General features: G+C 47.7%; 7 protein-coding genes across 7 annotated transcripts; 4 read left to right on the top strand and 3 right to left on the bottom strand.

Annotated features, from left to right (window-relative positions):
* Positions 1–49: 49 nt before the first annotated feature.
* On the top strand, positions 50–1,688 carry C8Q69DRAFT_188034 (TOR signaling pathway phosphatase sita). The gene is made up of 4 exons (XM_028625941.1): positions 50–448; positions 510–912; positions 965–1,296; positions 1,349–1,688. Exons 1-4 carry the CDS (start codon positions 295–297, stop codon positions 1,636–1,638), a joined length of 1,179 nt encoding a protein of 392 aa, XP_028481030.1. The 5' UTR covers positions 50–294; the 3' UTR covers positions 1,639–1,688.
* A 350-nt stretch (positions 1,689–2,038) lies between these two features.
* C8Q69DRAFT_188067 (hypothetical protein) lies at positions 2,039–2,897 on the bottom strand. The gene is made up of 4 exons (XM_028625944.1): positions 2,862–2,897; positions 2,575–2,796; positions 2,404–2,525; positions 2,039–2,288 (listed from the first exon to the last, which is right to left on the bottom strand). The coding sequence occupies exons 2-4, from the start codon at positions 2,732–2,734 to the stop codon at positions 2,172–2,174; spliced, it is 399 nt and encodes a 132-aa protein (XP_028481029.1). The 5' UTR covers positions 2,735–2,796; positions 2,862–2,897; the 3' UTR covers positions 2,039–2,171.
* Positions 2,898–3,364: 467 nt separating this feature from the next.
* On the bottom strand, positions 3,365–6,188 carry C8Q69DRAFT_188020 (flavodoxin and radical SAM domain protein). The gene is made up of 2 exons (XM_028625940.1): positions 5,860–6,188; positions 3,365–5,800 (listed from the first exon to the last, which is right to left on the bottom strand). Exons 1-2 carry the CDS (start codon positions 5,897–5,899, stop codon positions 3,477–3,479), a joined length of 2,364 nt encoding a protein of 787 aa, XP_028481028.1. The 5' UTR covers positions 5,900–6,188; the 3' UTR covers positions 3,365–3,476.
* A 1-nt stretch (position 6,189) lies between these two features.
* C8Q69DRAFT_188040 (renal dipeptidase family) lies at positions 6,190–8,105 on the top strand. The gene is made up of 3 exons (XM_028625942.1): positions 6,190–6,647; positions 6,703–6,915; positions 7,055–8,105. The coding sequence occupies exons 1-3, from the start codon at positions 6,422–6,424 to the stop codon at positions 7,975–7,977; spliced, it is 1,362 nt and encodes a 453-aa protein (XP_028481027.1). The 5' UTR covers positions 6,190–6,421; the 3' UTR covers positions 7,978–8,105.
* On the top strand, positions 8,106–8,619 carry C8Q69DRAFT_188041 (hypothetical protein). Its single transcript, XM_028625943.1, has 2 exons — positions 8,106–8,155; positions 8,240–8,619. Exon 2 carries the CDS (start codon positions 8,318–8,320, stop codon positions 8,540–8,542), a length of 225 nt encoding a protein of 74 aa, XP_028481026.1. The 5' UTR covers positions 8,106–8,155; positions 8,240–8,317; the 3' UTR covers positions 8,543–8,619.
* A 2,273-nt stretch (positions 8,620–10,892) lies between these two features.
* On the top strand, positions 10,893–13,349 carry C8Q69DRAFT_188000 (major facilitator superfamily domain-containing protein). The gene is made up of 7 exons (XM_028625939.1): positions 10,893–11,128; positions 11,207–11,297; positions 11,350–11,412; positions 11,466–11,685; positions 11,739–11,899; positions 11,949–12,855; positions 12,922–13,349. Exons 1-7 carry the CDS (start codon positions 11,050–11,052, stop codon positions 12,952–12,954), a joined length of 1,554 nt encoding a protein of 517 aa, XP_028481025.1. The 5' UTR covers positions 10,893–11,049; the 3' UTR covers positions 12,955–13,349.
* A 464-nt stretch (positions 13,350–13,813) lies between these two features.
* Positions 13,814–15,451, bottom strand: C8Q69DRAFT_187990 (putative alpha/beta hydrolase). Its single transcript, XM_028625938.1, has 5 exons — positions 15,436–15,451; positions 15,235–15,383; positions 14,774–15,162; positions 14,300–14,653; positions 13,814–14,181 (listed from the first exon to the last, which is right to left on the bottom strand). Exons 3-5 carry the CDS (start codon positions 15,137–15,139, stop codon positions 14,008–14,010), a joined length of 894 nt encoding a protein of 297 aa, XP_028481024.1. The 5' UTR covers positions 15,140–15,162; positions 15,235–15,383; positions 15,436–15,451; the 3' UTR covers positions 13,814–14,007.
* Positions 15,452–15,712: the final 261 nt, after the last annotated feature.

Genomic DNA, 15,712 nt, shown 5'->3' with positions numbered 1-15,712 from the left:
ATGTTGGATACAACCGTACGGAGAGTACGGGCGTCGAAGGACGCCAAGCACGCTCCCACTCCCGCTCCTCCAACAACCTGCGGGGGGCAATTGGACACGCTTCGAACTTCCCCAGGATCACCCTTGACAGTTGTTTTCCCATTGAGGGATCTTCCGTGAGAACCTGTGGACTTTCTTTCGAAAGTTCACCCGACTGGATCCCTTCTACCCCGAGGAGATCTGTGATCCCACATCATCTTCTGTCCTGAACGCCTTGGACACACCCTTCCTTTGTAACGTGCTCAGAGCTCTGAAATGGCCGAGAGAACAGTGCCGCAGCCCGGGCCTGCGCGTCTGAAACGAAATGCCGGTCCAGATGAATGGCTAGAAGCCGCTAAGGACTGCAAGTACTTGTCAGAGCACCACATGAAGCAGCTCTGCGAGATGGTGAAGGAATTCATGATGGAAGGTGATTATCCGCAGCCAGACTTGGGTAGATGCTCACCTCGCTGACTTTTATCTTCATCTAGAGTCAAACATACAACCTGTCTCTACACCGGTTACGATATGTGGAGATATCCATGGTCAATTCTACGATTTGCTAGAACTCTTTCGCGTTGCTGGAGGCATGCCAAACCAGCCGGCGGTTGAGACCCCAGCTACTGCTCCTACTGTGATCTCATCGGAAGATATCGAACCCCCATCCACTATCACTGACCCGAAACTCAGGAAGAGGTTGAGGAACGCGGATGCTCCTGGTGATGACGGCGATGATGATTCTGGGTCGAACGGTAGTGGGCAGAGGGAGCGATCACCGAGCGCTACATCTGGGGATCATGCACCTACGGGGAACTTCGTTTTCTTAGGAGACTACGTCGACCGTGGATATTTCAGTTTGGAGACATTGACGTTGCTGCTTTGTCTGAAGGCTAAGTAAGTATCTATGCCCGTTCTCATAGGGCCGCCGGGTGCTGATACTCCATAGATACCCAGACAAGATAACCTTGGTTCGAGGAAACCACGAGTCGAGGCAGATTACGCAGGTTTACGGTTTCTACGAGGAATGTTTCCAAAAATACGGCAATGCTTCTGTATGGAAAGCCTGTTGTCAGGTATTTGACTTTATGACACTTGGTGCCATTATTGATGGCAAGGTCCTGTGTGTACACGGAGGCTTGAGTCCAGAAATCAGGACCTTGGACCAGGTGCGTGTCGTCGCTCGAGCGCAGGAGATCCCGCATGAAGGTGCATTCTGCGATCTTGTATGGTCGGATCCCGAAGACGTTGAGACCTGGGCGGTCAGCCCTAGAGGAGCTGGTATGTGTAATATCTTGACGCCCCGTATGATCTTCACTCACAAGGTATCCAGGTTGGCTCTTTGGTGACAAAGTGGCAGAAGAATTCTGTCACGTCAATGACCTCACGCTGATTGCTCGTGCGCACCAGCTGGTTAACGAGGGCTACAAATATCATTTCGCTAATCAAGACGTTGTGACGGTCTGGAGTGCTCCCAACTATTGTTATCGGTGCGGTAACCTGGCCTCTGTTTGTGAAATTCGCGAGGATCTCAAACCTACATTTAAGCTATTCAGTGCTGTCAGTGATGATCAACGGCACGTTCCTTCCTCGCGACCAGGCCGCAGTGAGTATTTCCTGTAGAATATGGATGGACTGATCGGGGTTATGATATATTCTGTTTCATGAAGGCAAGATGTGATGGGCACCGGCGCTGGCGTTCGGAAATGGTTTTAATAGTCCTCATTGCGAGGTTCCCCTGCTGTGAGCCGGTCGGTCGCCGGCCTCATATATACCATTGTACGGATTTTTTGATTTACTGATCTCTTGACTCCCTTTTGCAAGCAATACAATACCAGAGACATTATGCATACTAGTCCGGTGCGTAATTGTCTCAGAGGTTCGGTGCATCAGATAGAACAAGAGGTGTCTTTTTTGACACCCGCTTTTTTTTACTGCCAATTACTGTTATCTTTGTCGATACATTCTTATCTCGGGCATCTACAGGAGCACTTCTGTGCAATCTGAAAACCATATTTTGTGATCGAGATCATTTGTACCAACAGCACGAGCAGTCATCTGCTGAAACTTCATCCTGAATTCCAATGCCGCTCGATCACCGAATCTGACCTATGATACTATCTACTATAAAACGGTTGACTCATCTGGTCAGAACTCTACGATCCAGGAGGAGGCCGGAGTTCGGGAAATCTCGTATCCTCATTCTGGTCCGCAACAGATTGTACATTTGATGCAAGCGACGCTTTCGCAGGAAGCTTATCGAAAGCCCGAGTCTAGAATAGGATGTGTTACTGATTTATCATCACAGTATAGTCTCGATTTTTTCGAGGGAGGGATGTAGCGTGACTAAACAAAGAACCACCATGTTGAAACTGATCTGACACTTACCTCTTTCGACTGCAGATCTCTTGCATCATCCTTCGTGACCCGATCGAGTCGCTGGCTGAGCACATCGTCTGCTTTTGAAGCCCACGCACACTGATGAGGATTGACCTCTTGGGAGGGAGCCGCTTGCTGATATCAGTAGAAACCTCAAGAGATGTAATATGACACACGTACGTGCTGGAGCTTCGTCAGCAAACCCTCTCCCTATCTCTTCCCCTCCAAGAGATGCTTCGGCCTTGATTACTGCCTCTCTTTCGTCGTCATTCAGAGCCTGTCCTCGCTTAGCTCTTTCGTGGAGGTCTGCGCGGATTTCGGTTGTGCTCTTTGATTCCATATTGATGGGTATTCGAGCTGTCTCTGAAGGGAGGATCAAGCGAGGAGTATCGATTATAGATTCTCCAGTAACAAAATGTTAGTAATTTAGTTGTCAGTGTAGTTTCCCAAATTTAACGGAGTCTCACTAACTCCAACGGTCTCTTCTCTCTCGTGGCGTATATTTCTCCCGCCACTGGTACTGTTTTCCGATAGCTAATGGGAATATAAGACGAAGACATCGTAGATAGGACGTAATAAAATGAGGCAAGAATGAAAAGCCCGCGAGTACGTACTTCTAAAATTGGCTTCGAATCCTAGCTTGTGACGCAATGGGGACGACAACTTATAAGGGAGTCCGGCGATGTGGTTTTGGCGGACAAAGGTCCCGAGAAATATATTGAGTTTGATTCCACCCGTAAGAGGTGAAGAAGCGAGAGTTATATTTGAACTCAAATCTACTGTAGACGGTTTGGAGTATCCCCATATCCGGAGTCTCTATCGGTCACAAAAGTATGTAGGTAGATATATATATCAGTAGCTAGACCAAGGTAAGTTATGGATTTGTAGAAAGGCACAGCTTGCTAATACATGCAACGAAAATGGCCTTCGTGGAGCCATAATATATAGTCATATTGGTCACGGAATTCCTTAACCATGCCATATAATATGGATGGAGCAAGGACTAAAGACCAATGTAAAAGCCACAGTGAGGTCACCAGCCACCACCGCGAACCGGAAGTGTGTATATGATATATTTCCACCTAGGAAGCGGCTGGGGGAAGAGCTGTCTTGTTGCGCCCTTTCCTGTAGACTCTTTCATCATTTGGATCGAAGCCCCCATTTCCCCAAAGCGCCCATTCTTCAGTCTCTCTGGTGTAATCTTCAGGCATGAAGGACGTTCCGTCTCTTTTTTCCTTTTCAAGGAGCTCAAAGAAGCGATCGTAATCGATCCTAGTATGCCACTTTCCGCCAATAAAGAATCGTTCCGATGCAAGCAAAACGCAGCAACTGTGAGCATGTTCGGCTGCGATTCCATATTTGAGACCGCGCCTTTGGAGCTCGTTGTTGAGTGCAACCACAAATTCGGCGACCTCTTCGTAGAAGGGGACATTCTTCATGGTTAGACCAGCACCAGCACTTGAGCTTGTGCCGCAGTAAGTGACGCCCTTGATTTCAACAAAACATGGCAGCCCTTTCTCGACAAGGTTTGCGTATCCGGTGATCTCATCATCCACGTTAAAGCCTTTGACCAGAGTCAGTCGAAAGACGGTGCGCTGCACATGCCTTTTTTCTCTTAGGATGTCGAGGCAGCGCTGGAAACGCTCCCAGAAATCACGGTGAAGGGGTCGATCAATCTTGCGGAGACTTTCCCTGTTACTGGCATCTATGGAGACATATAATTGCGTTACCCTGTCAAGGGCCGCGAGCTCGTCTGGATGCTGAGCGTTGCAAACCAAAAAGCTTGAAATCTTTTCTCCATGCAACATGGAGAGGAACTCGTTAATGTGGGGATAGAAGATCGGCTCTCCTACCAAGCTCAGTGCGCAATGTCTGATGCGCATTGCTTCAGCAAACCGTTCGGCACGGACACCTGGGACTCCTCGCATCATCTTGATCTTCTTGTAATGACCTTCCTTGACTCCCTGGAAGATAAGCTCCGGGGGATCCACCTTCCAACGCCAGGTAGTGCCGACGGGATTCGTACCGTGTCGCCAGCAGAAGACACATTTGTTACTACAGGAAAGAGACGGCGTAGTCTCCATGCACAAATGCGACTTGATCCCGTAAAACGAGTATTTGTAGCAAGACCCGCGACCGCGAAGAGCGGACTTGGTCCAGCGGCAAATTTTCACACCTGAATGTGAGCCGACAATAGTGTAGCCCTGCTTAGTGAGAGCAGTATACGTGGGAGACTTTTTGGGCACCATTTCTTTCGCCGCCGGTTGGGTGATGGGATTCGAAGCTTCTTTTCCAAACGTTGTAAAGTCCACAGGAAGCGGCGCCGAACCTGCACCCGGATTTTGGCTCTCAACATTAAATTTGATATCTTCAAGATCCAAGACCGACCCAGAAGCAGCAGCCTTACGAGGCTTTCTGGTGTTGCTTTCACCAGGCGTGTTCTCAAGGTCTTCTTCATCGCTCTCGAACGCATCTCCACTACCAGCCACCCCGTCGCCCAAGCCACCGTTTGCTAGAATATCGTATAAGATCTCTTTCACTCCGCTGGACCACTCTGCCAAAGAGGACGAAGCATCGCTCTTCGTATCGCCAAGGCCTAGAGGATAAGCTCTCTTTCCGCCGGTCAGCTTTGCCATCCATCGGTCCAACTCTTTGGCTTGCGAACAGAAGCCCTCCTCTTCGGTGGGCCATCCTTCTCGATCTCCGAACCCAAAGACAGAGTATCCTGTAAGAGGAGCTAGGGGTGCTGTGTCTATCCTGAAGTCATGGTGCGTTTCCTCCAGATGACCCAGGAAAGTATTGATGATGGTATCGATGTTATAGGTAGGAATGAGAAGGCAGTAGAAATATTGAGTGTTCGGAGAGCTCGATGGCGGCTTGGGTGCGGCAGTGAAATGATCGTCGAAGTCGATGTAAGACAGGTCATGCATCTGAGGCGGAAGCAGTCCACGGCCACGATCGGTCTTGGAATAGGCCTGAGCTGCGGATCGCAAATTCTCCAACACAGTATGCGCGAATCTCTCAGTATTTCCGGTAAGAGACGAGAAGAAGATCACGGGTTGTATGAAGAACGGCGACTCGGATTGCTCGGGGCTTCGTTGCGCGCCTCGGGCCTTGACTTGCTTTTTCCCTTGCACTATCTTCGGACCAGAGGTAGGTTTGTTCTGTTTCAAGTCGACCTTCGATGGCAATTTGGCGAATTCACTGTCCGCGCGAGCTTCTACCACCTTACTATCTCTTGTCCATGGAATCTTTTCTGACGGAACGAGGGGTGATGGCGGGGTCGACAAAGACAGGGAAGTTTTCGACCGGCGATAGGCCGTACGATATATGTAGGTAACAGTCCCAACCGCGGTGATGGCGACGAGAATTACGAGCCGGTACGAGTGCCACAACTCCAGTAAGCCTGTTAGGATGAGGATCATCAGCTATACGGAACGGGGAAGCTGTGCGATTCACACTCACCTGCCACCGCAGCGGCGGCTTCTGGTGGACTCGAGGTCATTTTAGGCACGCTGAGGATGTCCGCCCGCTTGAAGTGGATTTCACAGCAGTGATAATGCAGCCATCAGAGTATCTGCGCAGGGCGACTGAGAGAAGAAAAAGCGATGGTGAAAGTCTGGTCGGTTTCGTGATCACCGTGTGTGGCTGAAAATGGCGCGGATCAAATGTGGAGTGCGAAGGCTTCTGGTACCGCGGGCCAGATGGCCGATGTTTTGGTGTCCGCGGGGGGTGCAATTATTATTAATATGATTCAGCAGAGACTAGTTATCATACACTGCTCTCTAGGTAGTCTCAGTTAGGAATATGCACGTATCTTTATAAGAACTGAAGTGGCTGCGCATTGCGTCGTTCGGAGGCAGCGCTAGCTAAGTAATCTGCCCCAGTCGGCGATAAGAGACATGCCGTTGTCTCGTCTGTTGGCTCCCATTGATAATCTTCTTTCCATCCATTGCACCTTTCGCAGCAGACTTGAATACCCGGGTATCGTGGAGTCGATTACTCGCATCCGCTACCCAGAACCAGGATGGAGGAAACGCGTGCTCTGTTGGGCGCTGAGAAGAAGCTTCAAGGAGCTCCAAGACAGCAAGTCTCCCGACGACTGGCGAAGCTCATCACTTCGTTTGCCCTCCTGATTCCCCTAGTCACTCTCTTCGCTCTACGCATCTGCGACGTTAGAGGGGATAACGAAGCTCGAAGGTTAACGATCGAGGAGAGAGTAGACAGGATTCTCTCGAGAAGTCCTCTGATAGGTACCGATCACTATCTGGACATACGAGAATGAAAGCAGCTGACTTTCATCATAAGATGGGCACAATGATCTTCCGTTTCTTATCCGCATGCTCTACGGCAATCATATATATGACAAGAACTTCACGGAATCTTTCACGCATGGCAATTTAAGTGGCCACGTTGACTTGCCTAGACTCTTCGAGGGCAAAGTGGGCGGTACATTCTGGAGCGTCTTTGTCCCATGCCCGGAAGATGGCATGGACTTTTCCGACGAGAACTATGCACAGAGTATGTCCACATACCTCTTTAAGTCTTAATATTTTTCTTGCGAGATGTTTATAGATTATCCTGGCTCTTTATCGGATCAGAGGCTGCGCCCATCTTGTGGCATGGCCGGCAAGCGTTAGAGTAATACTGACATTGGAAGGCGTTCGAATGACCATACAGCAGGTGGACATTATGTCGCGGGTCCAACAAGCGTATCCGCATGTATTTTCTGCTCCTCCTAATGGTACGACTGCTATCCAGGCTTTTCGTGAGGGAAAGATCATCTCTCCACTTGGAATCGAAGGACTCCACTCCATTGGCAACTCTCTAGCACACTTGCGGAGATTCTACGATATGGGAGTCTCGTACGCAACTTTAACTCACAACTGCCATAACCGATTTGCAGATGCGGCCCTGCAAGAGACAGCGGAAGGCACCCTGAAGAAAGCACAACCGCTATGGCATGGAATTAGTGACGAAGGGAAGAGCCTCGTGTTCGAAATGAACCGTCTGGGGATGATCGTGGACATTTCTCATGTGAGCTCTGAAACGATGCGGGATGTCCTGGGAGCTGGGAAGGACGACTGGGAAGGAAGCAAAGCCCCTGTGATCTTTAGTCATAGCTCCGCCTATGGTGTCTGCCCACATCCTAGAAATGTGCCAGACGACGTCCTACAGCTTGTTAAAAAGAGGAACTCGATCGTCATGGTCAACTTTTCCCCCGATTTCGTATCTTGTGTTCCTGCGGACCGATCGGATGGTCTCCCAGATCTCTTTCCCGCAAACGCGACACTGGAACACGTTGCTGATCACATCATTTATATCGGAGAACTGGTTGGATATGACTATGTCGGGCTGGGCAGCGATTTTGATGGTATCCTCACGACCCCTACAGGATTGGAAGATGTATCCAAGTTCCCCAAACTTATCGCTGAGTTATTGAGGCGGGGCGTCAGTGACGAGGATGCGGTGAAAATTGCAGGAGGAAATTTACTCAGAGTATGGAAAGAAGTGGACGATGTCGCTCTTGAATTACAGGCACAGGGTGCCCTTCCGGTAGAGGACGAGATTGTAACTCTTTAGTGCCAACGATACTACAGACAACAGTGATGGTGATCAGGCACGGAACATAATATGAAGTATTGCGCAATATACTCCGTATGGCACCCCCGTTATCTCATTGGGACTCTTGGTCGTACTAGGTGTCTTACGAGTCCCCAACTTCGGGACATGACCAGCCGGAGTGATCCTACGAAACCCTGTCAGTTAACTATCTACCTGAAGCAAAAATTATATGCCTTAGGGCTTGTGAGACTTGGCAGATTCTAATTCTCCCACCTGACAGAGTTGACTGACGAGGCTTGTGTGAAATCGTGAATGAGCAAAACCCTAGCCAGCTGTCACGCTCTTGGCGCCGTGTTTCATGTCAGGCCCCCTAATTTTTCTTCTTCTAATGAGCCCCGGAGCAGTTCGAAGATATACGACGGCGCCCGCTCTGACGAACGGGTGTCCTGACTCCAGACTCAAAGTGGAGGCCAACCGTGCAGTTCGTCAGCTCGGATCCCGGAAGCTGAGCTATTTCACACATCGTGCAAGAGAATCAAAAACTCCTTGTAACTGGACAATAGTATATAGAGTTCAGGCTTGATAAGATCTACTATCTGCGTGTTCATGAAGCACGTATTCGGGACGCCAGACCAATAGAGGACCAAAACATAGCTACATACGGAATATTGCTTTTACAAATGCATGTCAGAAGGGCCTATCGAACATGGATCGCCTAATATCCGTGACTGTTAGCTCACCCACTCCTGCCGTCGTGGGTGAGCCCTCCCGTATCTTCAATTCCTACCATACCTTCCAAAAATTTTTTAGGTACCTTTTGTATAGTGTTCCCATACAAAAGGTACATAAGGCCAAAAACATGATATATCCAATTATCTCAACATTTTAGTAGAGAATACCTTTATTTTAATTAATAATACTAAAATAATATGATATAATAACCTACAGCTTTAATTTGAAATTAAAATCTCAATTATTAAAGTAAGCGTTTGCTTTTTTATTTTCCCCATATAAAAAATTTTTAGTGAGAAATCTTTAAATACCAATATATCTCTCATTTTTAATGAGAGCTTTTAAAAAATTTAAATATAAATTATTTAATAATAATATTTTAATATTATCAGTTAAAATAAAGGTGTCCTCTAATAAAATGTTGAGATATTTGGAAATATTGTGTTTTTGGCCTTATGTACCTTTTGTATGGTGTTCCCATATAAAAGGTACCTAAAATTTTTTTTGAAGGTATGGTAGGAATTGAAGATACGGGAGGGCTCACCCACGACCGGAAGGGCGTGGGTGAGCTAGTCACGGATACAGAATATAGCATTGAATAGGATCTGCAGCAGTAGTCGTATTCCACATTACGCCATAGTCTATCTAGCTTCTGAGATACGCCGTACGCTGCTTCAAAAGAGACAGCCATAGGTTACCACAGTTCCGCATAACTAAGTCGCCCAAAAGTCTGGACCTTTATTTTCCTGAATTACTCAACGGAGAACACAATTAACCAAGTAAGATGTAACTATATGAGCCTTCCTTACGGGGGCTGCTATGGTCTCCCGATTCGGCGGCCTTGACCGTTATGGCAACCAGTCTGGGAAACCTGTTGTCTGTGCGTCTCGCTAACACCACTTCTTTGCAAGCCTTTCGAGCATTGTTTGCGCTCTTCAACACCTCCACATCAGTCTCGCCCGGACGACGAGAGACAAGATCAGAAAAAGTGGAGCCGATTAGACTGGAGAGCTAATCATTCATAGTGCCGTATGTCTGTAAATATAGATAGATAGAGGATAAATTCTACTCCGGGCACGCTGATAATGCTATTTCTAGCAACCCCGGAATGATTCCGCTTAGTAGCATTTCTAAGCGGATCAAAGAAGTCAAGATGGATTTCGAACTGCGAGTAAGAAAACGTCGATACATACCACTTCTAGAAAGGGAAACATCATTGCCAAGGGAGTAGCAGTTTTAAGTCCACCTTGGGAAGACGATAAATTAACTTCCTGATACGGACCAGGAACTAATTCCCAGGGTGATCGCTGTTCTAAGGAAGATCGACGACCTAATGCGGTCCGCTGTTCCAGATGTGACCAACAGAGACACAATGAAGCTAAGAACGCTCGCACGTTCTAAGAGTGATCGACAGGATCCACCACGCCCCGGGCTGCTTCTGTCTCGATCTTATTGTATCGACACTCCTCGCGTGTCAGTGACTATCGGTTGCTTCGATGCTGACGGGCTGCCAGAATGTATCCGGCTTCAAGAAGATGATTTTATCATTTCTCTGCCAGGTATCTTGTTTCACGGATATTCGGTTTTCCACTCGACTTGGACGAGACGATATGCATGTGTGCGCCAGTGATCGATATGAACTATCGAGACACTCCAAAGCAATGCTTACAAGTGACTGAACCCATCTAGTCGAGAATTCGGGTATCTTCCGCTCCCAACATTGGCAGTAACTGCAGCCGATACATTTGGAAACAGATGATCGCCCATCCTATGATCTCTTGAGATATCGTCTAGCATGATCTCGTCTCCATCTGGATACGCCAGTTTCACCTGAGACTTGCCCTACTTATCCAGCTCTCAGAATCTGAGCAACACCACCAACATCTACCGTAGAAAAATGGTGGATATTCGATGTGGAGCTTGAAGTGACCCCGGGCGCTATGGGAAATGTTTTATGATGCCACGATTCCTGCGCTGTGGTGACCACATTGGGTCCGCCCCCTTTGCAAGGATTCAATAAGGTACCCAGTTTTCTGCTACGCATGCTTTAGTAATGGGCTGTGTTTAAGGTCTGATCTGTGGCAAAGAGTGAATTAGCGTTACTGCGGTATAACAATATCTATGTGCTACTTTTTCCATCTTTCCAATGCTTCGACTGGTATCCATTCTCTTGACTTCAGTTCTGTTCTTCCTGACAGCATCGCAGGACGGTGTTGGGCAGTCCTATTCTTTTCTCCCTTACTGTTCTAGTTCTGATTATTTCCTTATTAATATCTCTGCTTTTTCTTCTTATTTTGTTTTACTCTCGTTTCCATTTCCATAAAGAAGCAAAATAACCTCGCAATATTAACTGTGAATATGGCGTGGGGTATCCTGGAAGATACTAAGCTTGCTGAAGTTCCCGGGACCACTCTGTTGGACAGAGAGCCCGAATCAAGTATGTGTTCCCAGAAAAAAGGAAAAGAAAGGAAAGGTTGCGTATCACTATTAACGGATACTGACAATGACTTTGCAGCGCAAAGCTTTGAAGATGCCATACTTAAGACGAAAGACGGAGTTGTATTGGTTCCCCAACCGAGCGACAGTCCGAACGACCCCTACAATTGGTAATCAGAAGCTCCTAAACTGGTAATCGCCTGTGCTTACATTTTGGATCAGGTCTTTCATCAAGAAGAATGTGATAATGATAACACTGGCCTTGACTTCTGGAGTTACAACATCGTACGTCCCGGCATCCCAAGGATGATCCGAGTTCCGACACTGATATAGAACAGACTCGGCCCGATGATCTCGCCTGGGTTGGAAGTAGCTTCTCAAATGTATAACGTTTCTTTGGATCAGATCTCATCCTTGCTTATTGGACTCTTCTTGCTTGTAACTGGAAGTGCAACGTTCTTTACCGCAGCCTCTGCCACGGTTTGGGGAAAGCGGCCAGTGTTTGTGATTTCAGCATTTGCGTTGTTGATAACCAATGTTTGGGGTTTCTTTTCCATGGTAAGTTCCAGATACAGCAGGTCTCATGCTTGGAATGCTCAATGCTCTGTCAGAACTTCGTCTCCCTCGTCGTCATGAGAATCGTGCAAGGATTGGCCTCCGCTCCTTTGGAAACTCTGGTAACCTCGACCGTCTCAGATATCTTCTTTGTCCATGAAAGGGGTCAGAAGATTGCCATCTGGGGAGTAATGATTGCATCTGGCGTCCTTCTTGGGTAAGTCACCATCCATCGTCCTTATTCACGTTCGCTCATTTTACAACAGGCAAGTTATCTCCGGTTACATAATTGAGAGTCTGGGCTTCCTTGCCACATTCGGTGTCACTGCTATAATATTTGTCTTCCTAGTGCCGGCAATCTTTTTCCTTGTCCCTGAGACTGTTTATATCAAAGGAAAGAAGCTAGACGATTACGAGAAAGACACCGAAAGCATCAACAAGTTCGAATTGAATGAACCACCGCGACCATTCACTAGTCAGCTGCGAGTCTTCAACGGACGATTGTCGGACGAGAGCTTCTGGAGATTGGTCATTAAACCCCTGCCTCTCGTTGCTTTCCCTGCCGTTATATTCAGTACTCTTGTCTACGGCTCATTTATGACATGGCTGGTCACTTTCGGCGTCCTCTCTGTCAACGTCTTTAGCTCCCCTCCCTATAACCTTAACCCAGCTCAAATTGGTCTCACCAATATTCCACTGCTCATTGTGGCTCTCATCGCCAATCCTCTCTCTGGATTTGTCGCTGACAGGATCTCCCGGTTCATGGCGCGGCGCAACAATGGTATCTACGAGCCTGAATTCCGTTTGACACTGATGATTCCTGCTACGATCTTCTCCACGGTAGGATTCATTGGATTTGGCGTCAGCGTATCTCAAGGAGCGCCTCTTGCTATTGCCATTGTTTTCATGAGTTTGCATTCGGCGTCGGTTGGGTTCGCTAGTACCGCCAGCTTTGCTTATGTGATTGACTGCCATCCACGAGACGCGAACCAAGCCTTTGTCACCATCAACTTTATGAAGGCTGTTTTCACATTCTTTGCCAGTCTCTTCGCCAATGGATGGTACACTGCTAGTGGCCCGCTCGTGGTATTCCTTACAATTGGGATTGTAAACTTGGTGATAAGTTTGACTACCGTTCCCATGTACATTTTTGGAAAGAGATTCAGAAGCATGGTATGTATTCTTGGTGCTCGTGCCTTCCACAATTTAATGTCCATACTGATTCTGACCATCGTTTAGGTTGCTCGGAGCCCAGCACTTAACAAGCTATGATCATCCCGCTTTCATCATATTTATATGTCACGAGTTATACTATACTCTCTAAGGTGCTGGCCACCATTCATTCCTTGCCATATCACGTCCATTCTTCTCAGTCTCAACACTGAGAAATACAAATAAATGCGCATAGTTTCGTGAGATACTCCCTATCTACTCATTTTCACAGAGAAATGTTGAACCGCAAGCCTCGAGGCCTGCCAACATAAAATTTACTCATGTGTCGCTTTTTTGTATGATAGGAATGGAGAATATAAAATTAATGTTCGCTATAAGCTACTTGGTAATGTCAGGACACATACTGTCTTTGGCATTATCTAGACTGGCAATAAATCAACTAAGCTTATGACTTAGTCGACCTGGTGCTGATTGGGTTATGTGAGTTACATCTGTTCTGTAGTATATTATAGAGATTTGGTGATCACTATTTCTCAAGTTTCGCATTTGTTCGCCTCGGAATGTTTGACAATAACTAAAGTCCTACTACAAAATCTCAATGGATGCTTGTATATCAATTCAAGTTCCCCGTAGACCTCTCGTATCTATAATATGTATGACTCAGGCTGTCAGTAGTCTTTAGAACCTTTGCTCAGAATCAGAATTCTGGTTACTCTCTTCGGCTTATAACTGGTTTATATGGCTGTCGAATAGGAAGACCTTGAAGTTTCAGGTATATGTCGCTTAGAAGAAGCAGGCCGCTCATATGTACTCTGGTCCCTTCCCCTCACGATCGGTTAGTCACGGTTAGTTGGCATATGGTCATGAGGATATTCTATCATCAGACCAGTATCCTCCCAGCTCATTGATAAACATGGTATTTGGAGCTCTTCGATAAGCTGTTTGATTGCGTGGAATATCCAAGCTCCAGAAAGCTATCTAACTACATCTATGAGACTCGCTATTCCTAACCCGGAAGTTGAGCGGAATTTTAGAGGTGGCAGGGACGCATGAATTAGCAGTTGCGTTGTTCGTCAAGCATAATCAGCAGACTTGTGATAATATGCATTGACACGAGCAACATGATTGTGTATCTCTAACTGATCGATCCTTCTATTGATGCTTGCGAACCATCTCCAGAATAGCATCTGCGATTTCAGTCGGGCTAGTCGCATTCAGATAGTGAGCACCACCCTGGACAGGGACGAGCTTTGCTTCCTTTGACGCGGTGAACATTTTAATTTGTTCGGCGGGAACGACCTGGCCATAAGGCACATCTTCGGTTCCCTGTTTTCACATCATTAGTAGCCTGCATTGAAGGACGGGTCGTAAACAAGGATGTGGCAGGGGAGATTCATAGACTACAGGGGTGCAATCCCCGCGCGGAACCCAGTATGCTACTTACTTGCAACCAGTACACGGGGCACTTGACATCCGGCAATCTCAAGAGCAAGCCGTCACGCTCTAGGAGACAGATACATGCCATGCGGGCCTTCCTTCTGCCCTCATCGCCCCGATAAACGTCTCTCACGGTGGATTTCCAAAACTCGACCGTCTCCGGTGACACACCGTTGCCAAAACCGAGGGTCGCAACCAGTCCACACCAGACGTCATCGATCACGAAGTCTGGAGTTTCGGTAGCGCTGGACCACTTCTCATAAAAAGGCTTGATGATGGGGAAAGGATCCCAGCAGTTCTTCGTGCGCGAGTCGGCCGATTCACTGTCCATAGATGTGCCGAGGGGAATGACACCGAGTATCTATTTGACCAAACAGGAGATTTTTGTGTCAGCCATAGGACAATTTACTGCTACAATTTTCTTCGAATTCTGCCAGCGACATTCTGTTTGCCCCTGCCACAGAAGAGGACTGGAACATACCCGTTCCGGCGCCAGCATAGCCATGCGGACAACAATCCATCCTCCCTGGCTGGTTCCTAGAGCAAATGCCTTCTGAATCCCCAACTTATCCATGACCTGCAGGGCCATGGTTGCCGTATCCCAGTACGTCCAGTGCTCTGCCTTTGTACTCGTGGCGCCATGACCCAGAGGCTCAATGGCAAGCAGGTTCACGACATCCGTGAGTTTAGTGTCGCTGAACTGCTCACGATACAGAGAGACTGTCGTACACATCGAATTGATTAGAACGACAGTGGGCTTCGAGTCATCGTAGCGATCTCCAGAGAGGGCATAGCCAACTCTGATGCCGCCTAAATGCGGGACCTCAATCGTCGTTGTTGCCGCCATTGTTCGTATTTCTATAGAATTAGCTCAAATGAGAAGAGGACGGTGGAAGAAAAATCCGTCCGGGGGCTCAAGAATCAGAAAACTTTGTGAGCTACTTACTACTAAGAGCAGCTTAGCATTTGACAGCTGGATTCTGTCGGTTCCAACCCAGAGAGTTTAACGGATTCCCACTCATGGCGTCCACCAGATAAGAATCATCCGATGTTGGACCGTTCGTTTCCCCTAAGTTGCCTCGAGAGTGGGCCTTTTTAAATCATCAGCTATCCCGGCTTGCACTAGATACGGAGTGGACAGACTCATAGCGAGCCTCGCGAGGCTACGCGGGAACAGGCGTCCCATGCTGCAGCCAGGAAGGTCTCTGGAGTCTGAACATCCTCCCTTCTGGCGATTGCGATCAGCATAGATCTCGATTCGATCCCCATGGCGGCAAACCATTGAGACGACGCGCGCTTATCAGCAGTTTACCATCGAGTATTATTATTATCGCCAACCACGTTCGCACATGTCCTCGTCGCCTCAGTCTTCGTGGGCCGAACCGCAGCCGAAGGAGAACGAGCCGTGTCTCCAGTAGTT

Source organism: Paecilomyces variotii (assembly GCF_004022145.1).
Source record: "Paecilomyces variotii strain CBS 101075 chromosome Unknown C8Q69scaffold_21, whole genome shotgun sequence".
Taxonomy (NCBI): Eukaryota; Fungi; Ascomycota; class Eurotiomycetes; order Eurotiales; family Thermoascaceae; genus Paecilomyces; species Paecilomyces variotii.
Note: the sequence above shows the minus strand (reverse complement) of the source record. Positions and strands in the feature narration are given on the sequence as shown.

What these genes read in the sequence shown, in the direction of transcription:
- C8Q69DRAFT_188020 (XM_028625940.1), bottom strand. Translation starts at nt 5,899, where the DNA reads ATGACCTCGAGTCCACCAGAAGCCGCCGCTGCGGTGGCAG. An exon ending in AGCCGCCGCTGCGGTGGCAG is followed by an intron (nt 5,801 to 5,859) that starts GTGAGTGTGAAT and finishes TCATCCTAACAG; the next exon opens with GCTTACTGGAGTTGTGGCAC.
- C8Q69DRAFT_188034 (XM_028625941.1), top strand. Translation starts at nt 295, where the DNA reads ATGGCCGAGAGAACAGTGCCGCAGCCCGGGCCTGCGCGTCTGAAACGA. An exon ending in GAAGGAATTCATGATGGAAG is followed by an intron (nt 449 to 509) that starts GTGATTATCCGC and finishes ATCTTCATCTAG; the next exon opens with AGTCAAACATACAACCTGTC. An exon ending in CTGCTTTGTCTGAAGGCTAA is followed by an intron (nt 913 to 964) that starts GTAAGTATCTAT and finishes GATACTCCATAG; the next exon opens with ATACCCAGACAAGATAACCT.
- C8Q69DRAFT_187990 (XM_028625938.1), bottom strand. Translation starts at nt 15,139, where the DNA reads ATGGCGGCAACAACGACGATTGAGGTCCCGCATTTAGGCGGCATCAGA. An exon ending in CTATGCTGGCGCCGGAACGG is followed by an intron (nt 14,654 to 14,773) that starts GTATGTTCCAGT and finishes TTGGTCAAATAG; the next exon opens with ATACTCGGTGTCATTCCCCT. An exon ending in GCCCCGTGTACTGGTTGCAA is followed by an intron (nt 14,182 to 14,299) that starts GTAAGTAGCATA and finishes ATGTGAAAACAG; the next exon opens with GGAACCGAAGATGTGCCTTA.
- C8Q69DRAFT_188041 (XM_028625943.1), top strand. Translation starts at nt 8,318, where the DNA reads ATGTCAGGCCCCCTAATTTTTCTTCTTCTAATGAGCCCCGGAGCAGTT.
- C8Q69DRAFT_188040 (XM_028625942.1), top strand. Translation starts at nt 6,422, where the DNA reads ATGGAGGAAACGCGTGCTCTGTTGGGCGCTGAGAAGAAGCTTCAAGGA. An exon ending in CTCGAGAAGTCCTCTGATAG is followed by an intron (nt 6,648 to 6,702) that starts GTACCGATCACT and finishes TTTCATCATAAG; the next exon opens with ATGGGCACAATGATCTTCCG. An exon ending in CGACGAGAACTATGCACAGA is followed by an intron (nt 6,916 to 7,054) that starts GTATGTCCACAT and finishes TGACATTGGAAG; the next exon opens with GCGTTCGAATGACCATACAG.
- C8Q69DRAFT_188067 (XM_028625944.1), bottom strand. Translation starts at nt 2,734, where the DNA reads ATGGAATCAAAGAGCACAACCGAAATCCGCGCAGACCTCCACGAAAGA. An exon ending in TGCTGACGAAGCTCCAGCAC is followed by an intron (nt 2,526 to 2,574) that starts GTACGTGTGTCA and finishes GATATCAGCAAG; the next exon opens with CGGCTCCCTCCCAAGAGGTC. An exon ending in GAGATCTGCAGTCGAAAGAG is followed by an intron (nt 2,289 to 2,403) that starts GTAAGTGTCAGA and finishes ATCCTATTCTAG; the next exon opens with ACTCGGGCTTTCGATAAGCT.
- C8Q69DRAFT_188000 (XM_028625939.1), top strand. Translation starts at nt 11,050, where the DNA reads ATGGCGTGGGGTATCCTGGAAGATACTAAGCTTGCTGAAGTTCCCGGG. An exon ending in TTTGGGGTTTCTTTTCCATG is followed by an intron (nt 11,686 to 11,738) that starts GTAAGTTCCAGA and finishes ATGCTCTGTCAG; the next exon opens with AACTTCGTCTCCCTCGTCGT. An exon ending in GAAAGAGATTCAGAAGCATG is followed by an intron (nt 12,856 to 12,921) that starts GTATGTATTCTT and finishes ACCATCGTTTAG; the next exon opens with GTTGCTCGGAGCCCAGCACT.